The 7,342-nt window shown below is 38.4% G+C and overlaps 1 protein-coding gene across 3 annotated transcripts in view; it reads left to right on the top strand.

Moving 5' to 3' along the window:
• Positions 1-7,163, top strand: part of esr2a (estrogen receptor 2a) — a 35,834-nt gene extending 28,671 nt beyond the window's left edge. For 2 of the 3 annotated variants that reach the window (XM_015022149.1, XM_015022148.1), the window contains 2 exons: positions 1,390-1,573; positions 3,092-7,163. In XM_015022149.1, the coding sequence (XP_014877635.1) occupies positions 1,390-1,573; positions 3,092-3,326 (419 nt within the window). In that variant the 3' untranslated portion in view covers positions 3,327-7,163. The remainder of the gene's footprint in view (positions 1-1,389; positions 1,574-3,091) is intronic. The other variant, XM_015022146.1, reaches the window with a different exon arrangement.
• The last annotated feature ends 179 nt before the right edge of the window (positions 7,164-7,342 follow it).

Here is a 7,342-nt window from a genome sequence, read left to right as displayed (position 1 = left end):
AAATAGAGAAATTTAATTTTTTTAAGAAATTTTGGCCAAAAATTTGTTTTTTTTTTTTTTTTTTTTGCTTTTAATCTCAGAAAAAGGTCTTATTTCTTCTTCCTCCAGTGGCCCTAATCCTCTTCCATAAAGTTTGACTTTGCCGTCTCAAAACGTTTTGTACACGTTTGCTCCGCAGCGTTTCGGCTTCGCCTCATTCGCGTCTCTTGCTGCGTCGGGTGAGAATGAGATGGAACGCCACAAACATCTGGACTGTTTAACATTTCACTGCTCCTTCCAAATACGCCCGAGTCAGCAGAATCCTCCAAATAGTTCTGAGAAGAGATCTTCGTTTTGTAAAAAAACAGGAGAGAAATGTAGCAGAGGCTCTGAATGTTCCTAGAAACGCAGTTTGAGGCGAAGTTGGCAGAATTACCAGTGAAGAAACTGCAGCTTCACTGTTTCACGGCGGCAGGATGAGGAAACGATCAGCAACCGCCAGGAGATTCCTGAGGAAGGCAGGTGGTCAAAATCCCTCCGACTGCAAAAACCCAGCAGCTTTCAGTTCAGCAGTGACATTTTGTGTTCAGTTTGAGTCGTTTTGAGCTCTTACAGCAGCTGTGTGTATATTTACAGTCGCTGCTCGTCGTGGCCTTAAATGCGGCGGTTTGATTGGACCAGAAAATGACGCAGCTGCGTGTCCAGTCTGGCAGGTCCAGCGTCCTGATGCGACCCGCTGGTGCAGAGTGGAACTAAAACCAGCAAAAAGATGGGTCAAGCGCTCTGTGGGCGTCTTTATGCCAAATCTGGAGCGAGAAACAGAGAGCTTTTTCACTTGTTTTCATGCTCCAAGTGGTGAACTTGACAGGGAACATTAAGCGTCGTAAAAGACGGATTAGCAGAACGCACTGGTTGTAATTTTAGCAGCTCTACGGCTCCTCTGCAGGATGTGGTCAGAAATGAATGCGTATTCTGAGAAGGAGATGTGTCCAAGTCCAAGTTACTACATGATGAATTTGTTCACAGCAAATCCATATCGGGTTCTTTGAGTGCTTTGTTTTCTGCTCCGAACATTTGATGCCTGAATAGTTTCCATAAACACGAGCTGCGTCTTTCTCCGGCGTTACATAATCGCGCACTTCTCATTCCTTTTCTCACATGTGATTGGTCACAAGAAAAAATGAGTTATCTGCTTCATTTTCATTTGAATAGAAGCTAAAATTGTCTTTTTTAGATGTTTATTGCATTTTGCCACGAGAATCGCATTAAGCTGACACTTTAAATCGATTGAAGGTCAATTTTCTGCTCTCGCTTCAAGCTTCACACGCCCTCATTGCAGCTGTGGACTTTTCGTCTGTCTCTTGGATAATTGGACTTTGCGGCTAGCTGTGATCTTGTCTTTGTGACCAGACATGTGCCTGAGCTCAAACGAAGGCAGCGAGGAGCTGCAGAGTCGCTCCAAGCTGCTGCGCCTCCTGGACTCGGTCACCGACGCTCTGGTGTGGGCCATCGCCAAGAGCGGCCTGACCTTCCGCCAGCAGTACACGCGCCTCGCCCACCTCCTGATGCTGCTCTCACACATCCGCCATGTCAGGTAAACGGCTCACCAACGCTCCGATGCTGCAGGCTCCTCGCCGCAAAAACTCCTCAATGTCTGACTGACACAAAACTTAAGGGGGAGGAAAGAGGAGGATGCAGACGTACAGCGAATAAAAGTGGAAAAATGTTAACGGCCGCATCATGCTGCGAGGCGATCAGAGTTTAGGAGAAGATGGATGGAACGAAATAAAGGGTAATTCTGGTAGAAAACTTCCTGGAGGCTAAAAAAATGATTAAATTTAGAGCTAGAACTGCAATAGTTTAAATATGATGCATATTTAAAGGGGATCTATTATACAAAATTCACATTTTGGGCGTTTTATGCGTTTCTACTGGTTCTAAAAACAGACCAAGTGTTGAAGGAAATCCACCCAGCTGTTTCTTTTTTAGCAGTAAGTTAATATCTGTGGTGTTAATTCAAAAACCTTCAGATTGTTACCTAGCAACCCAAGCTGAACTCCAGCATGTTTGGTCAGCTGTACAATGGCTGCTGGAAAAGGCAAGTGATTAGTTATTGACTTACAATCCAGAAGCCACTGACTGCATTCTTGTTCATTGTGTAGGAGGCGATATTAATGCTTTTCAACGCTGTTCGGTTCTATGGTTGTGAATCTGTTTGCAGCCATTTTCACAGTGTAAATGTTGATTTGGGGCCGTGGCCTGCAGCAGATTTAGATTTAAATGACAATGTCATCATCTAAGACTGGGACTGTCGAGTCCCCAAAACCTGTACTCAAGAGCAGCACTGCTTCATATAAAAGTAAAGTATTTGGTAAAAAGCAATTGGGTAACTGATCAAAATATGAATATTTAAAAATTACCTCATCAGATGGACCAAAACATAAGTGGAAATTTTGGTATTTTAAGAACCAAAATGACAATAATTTATATCAGAAACCAAAAAAATGTTTCCAAATTAATTTTTCATAAAAAAAAAACTTACAAAACTTTAACAAAAACTGCAGGTTTGTGTTTGAATTTTCAGTTAAAACGTGTTTTTTTCATTCAGTGGGTAGAAAATCCAGAAATTTTACTCAACTTTCTTCAGATGTTGATTACATTTCGCCACAGGAATAATATTAAGCTGACAGTTTTAATGAATTGAAGGTCAGTTTTCTGCTCTCATTTGAAGTTTCACACAGCTTCATTGTAGCCGTTTAACTTTTCGTCTTTGCCAGCTGTGATTTGTTTTTGCCAGACATGTGCCTGAGCTCACATGTCTCAGGCACTTTCTACACTGTAGAAAGTGCACTGTAGTAAAAATACTCCTAAAAGTATATTTTTGTCAAAAGTTACTCAAACAAATGTAACTAGTTACTACCCAACTCTGCTGGTATTACTTTGTACTTATAGAAATCTTATAGATGTTTTTTGGGTTTTTTTTTCTCTTCTTGACATATTTTTTGATGTGCACCTATAGTCCGGTAAATACGGTAATCCCAGTAGCATGGATTACAGTCTGTAGTTTCTTAAAAACCTGTAACTTCTTGGCCTTCCTTCTTCCAATGTGCAGTAACAAAGGCATGGACCACCTGCACTGCATGAAGATGAAGAACATCGTGCCTTTGTACGACCTGCTGCTGGAGATGCTGGACGCTCACATCATGCACAGCTCCCGCCTCCCTCGCCGGCCCGCTCAGCAGGAGTCCACGGATCAGCCGGCGGCGGCGGCAGCGTCTGGCGGCCCCTCCAACACCTGGACTCCCAGCAGCGCTGGAGGTGGGGTCGAAGCCCAGTGTTCAGATTAAAGCTCCGATCCGACGACATCTCACTGGACCGACGCTGTTCAGGAGCAAAGACCGAGAGCTGGAGTCTCTGACCACTGGTGAATCTTCAACACACTGTGCACTGCTGCTGGTGAGTTCTCAGAGGACAGACCGGACCTGGAAACGAGCCGTCATTCTGACACGCAGCGTCAGGACTTTCCACTTCATATAGGGCATCATACCAATCATCGTGGATCACTCAGCCTTCACTGTGACACACAGTGTTGCGTTATTTAACTCCTGTAGAGTTGCTTTGTCACAGCTTTTAACAGCAAAGAAAACTCGATTAGATTCAAATAGCTTTTTGTTCTATGATTTTATTTACTGAGGGAGAAAAGCTTTGCAGACCAACCTGGATGTATGTGAAAAAGTAAATTCCTCCATCTAAAATCATGACCAAAAGTTTTTATATAACAATTACCCAAAAATTAGTCAAAAACAATCCATGAGTTCACACAAAAAAAAATAAAAATAGATCTATAATAGTGCAGGCCTCACTTATCTTAAAGATCAGAGTTCATGATTCAAAAAATAGAAAAAAATGGGCAAAAATAAATTTAAAGGCCCTCCTTATAAAATCATTATGTTTAATATCCAAATATGCTTAAAATAAAAAGCATAATTTTGGAGTGTTTAAATCCGATTTGCGGTAATTAATCAAAGCTGGAGAATCAAGACTCCAAAACATGGCAATTTGCTGAAAGGCCAACATATAAACTGTGCTAAAATATACATTTTGCATAAAAGATTAAATAAATAAAAAAAAGTTGTAAGCATGTTCAAGTCAAAACTTAAATTAAAAATAAGCAGAATGGCATGTTTTTTTTTTTTCTTTTATCTGATTAATCATCAAAATAATTACGTGCGGCCCCAATTAAGGGAGTAAAAACACATTGAAGATTGTTGACTCTTTGCACGAAATCATTCAGGCGCCATGATGGACGTCGGAACTGAGGCTCGGGAGTGTTGAACAGAGCGACTGAAATTGTTTTCCAAAGTTATTTTTGCCACTTCATTGATGGCTTATTCTGGTTCGAGTCGAGCTAATTTGTCTGTGAACGAAACACACCTGAATGGGCCTCATAGACGGTGATATTTGCAGAAGCTGGAAGCGGCTAGCTTAGGAACCGACCCGAACCTGCTCCATGTTGATCAAATTACCGACTCTGCCTGAATTCACACATTTACGTCATAAACGGCGTTTCCCCTTAAAACGGAGCAACATTAAAAACGTAAAACGACGAGATGCTAACCTTACATGTTAGGCTACATGACGGTGCGGCACTGTCTCCATGGTTACCAACGGTCAGATACGTACCTTCTCTATAATGCGATATTTGATATCCGTCATCAAAAATACTTATAAAGTAATTTAACTTTAATCTTCGTACCTTGTAACAAGTGATCGCTGATTTCACCGAGGGCTGATTGACGGCCGCTGCATCAAAGTTTTAAAATATGACAAGTTTGGTTTCTATCCGTCTGCTGGTGCAGCCGACCGCGCAGCACCTTACGACCATTCTCAAAGTGAAATCAACTAAATAGAAGCGATATTAGGTTACAGGTGTCTGATTTTAGACGGGCTCTAAAGGAGCGCATTGATCCATCATGGCGGAGTTCTGGAGTCCGTGACGTCACGCTGAGTCAACAGCGTCGCATACAATCAGGTTGGATGTTTTGGTTACTCCTCTAAATAAATTAAATCATTTAGTTTTTCTACTAAATTTCATTTAATCTGGAACATGAACGTTTGACAGAAAATAAATCTGCATGGAGGCAATTACTTTTCCACCGCACTGTTCATCAAGGCTTGTATTGTTAGATGTAATTAAATTTTCTGCATAAATGACGTAAAACCACTAGATTTCTACATCATAAACAAAACCACTAGATTTCTACATCGCTCCTCACAGCTTCTTCTTTTTCTTACTGCAGTGTAATTTGCAAACAGAAATGCCTTAAAAACCTGTTAGAATGTAAAAAAAAAACAAAACAAAAAAAAAAAAACTGAAGTTTTGTTTTTGATGTTAATCTTTTAAAAATTAGAGTATTACGAATCAAAGAGGCATAAAACAGGATCTGGCAGACCGAAATGTGCACTTGTGATAAAAACAAAAAATGCTATTAGAGCTCCAACCAATAAACTACCACTTTGGTGAAATCTTTTAAATGCAGGTTTAAAAAGTTATTTTTGTCACTTTTTGAGGTAATTTTACAATTGAAAACCGTCTTTGGTCCAACCCAAGTCTCCTCAGGGCACTTCAGCTACAAAAGAAAAATAAATGTTAAAAGGTTTTTCCCTTTAGCCTGTTTTCCTGAACTGGGATTTTTTTAGAAGCATCATTTTAAGTCGAGTTTATGCAAATAAACACAATTTTTAAGTGTTTGAAGACGAGCAGACATAAGATTTCGAAGTAAAAGACGGTGATGACATCACTGTGTAACTCCTGGCCTGCAAAAAGCGACTGCAGAATAATCTACATCCGGTCACTTTAGGTGATTTTTACATGGCGGAGTCCATGTTTATAAATTCACCGTATTCGATGAAATGGAGAATTTTTATTTTTTTATTTCAAGCAGAGGTCTGTTGAAGCTGTAACTGTAAATCTATCCTGCTTTAGATCTTAATATTAACATATTATTAAATATGCATGTACTTAATCAAAGTTAAAACCTAAAACAGGAAGTTTATTGTCTTTAATAAACATCTACAAAGTTTCATCTTGTTTCACTTTCTCCATTTTTATGACTAATTAAACTCTTCAATGTAAATAGGAAAAGTTTTCCTTTATAAACTCAACACTTTGCTTTGAATATCAAAGTTTAGCATCAGAGCAGACGACACTTTTTGTAAACAATAAAAACTGTTTGGATTTGTTGGGTAAGAAAGTAATGGGTCTGATTTTGTGATTTAATGGTTGATAAACTCACTTAAAATGTTTATTTTTGTAATCCGTTCTAACAGAAAATACTCGCTGAAGTGTCCAAACCTTAAATAAAAATATCTGCTGCTAACTGAAGGTTAGGATATCGGTTCCAACAGATCCCCAGTTTTCTCTGAATTTTTTTTTTTTTTAATGTCCATTTGTGCCTCGTTAAAAACGTTTTATGGAAACAAAGCACTTAACATGTATGGATTGAAGGAATACAACAAAAAGGAATAAATAAAATGCATAATTATAGAAAAAATCTATTTTAAAATAACTTATGTAACTGAAATTGAAGCTTAATTGCAAATTTTTTGAGCTTTATTTGGGTTTATTCGTCTCCACTTTGCTTTTTTTTTTTTTGTGAATTTAAGCCGTTTGATCAAAATTTATTCCTTTTTGTTTTGTTCCAAAGTTGGGCGAGATGAAGGTGATTTCTGTGATATTTTGCAGCTTTGACAATCACTAAGATTTACGGTTGTTTACCACAAACAGGTCTCTGGACTTCTGCCTTTTTCTCAGCTTAAACTGTATTATGGCTGTGTACAAAAACAAAACTGTCGATCTTTGTTCATTTCTGGTGAAAACTTTTAGTAATAAATGTTCAAACCTGTAATATCTGTCGCCTTGTTATTAAATGAGGCAAATGGAGAATGAAGGAAAACAATTAGGATTTACTAACAGAAAATCAGACATAAATAAAAAGCCTTACATTCTGTACACAAACATCCTGCTACTAAAAATGAATCAGATTTATAAAAACACAAATAAAACAAAGTTTTTTTTCTAGGATTCAAACATGAAACACGATGAAATGTTGAATGTATAGAAACATTATGGAGCTCCGAGTCATTTTAAAGGAAAATCCGATTTAAATCCGACCTGAATCAGTTAAAACAGATTTTAAAGAGCTAGAATAAGATAAAATGCATGAGAATATAAAATGGATCTGCTTATTACTGATGTTTTAAACAAAAATGTACAAATCAAGCCTTATTTTTAAAGTGAATCAGGCAGTTTTACCGTCTTTATTTTTAAAATTTCTCCTTTTGATTCAGTTTTTAAGCCTCA

The sequence above is a fragment of the Poecilia latipinna genome, unplaced genomic scaffold, assembly GCF_001443285.1.
Source record: "Poecilia latipinna isolate Pla-1442-1.1 unplaced genomic scaffold, P_latipinna-1.0 Scaffold2941, whole genome shotgun sequence".
In the NCBI taxonomy this organism is placed as follows: domain Eukaryota; kingdom Metazoa; phylum Chordata; class Actinopteri; order Cyprinodontiformes; family Poeciliidae; genus Poecilia; species Poecilia latipinna.
The sequence above is the reverse complement of the archived record's forward strand: the minus strand, read 5'-3'. Positions and strand labels throughout refer to the sequence as shown.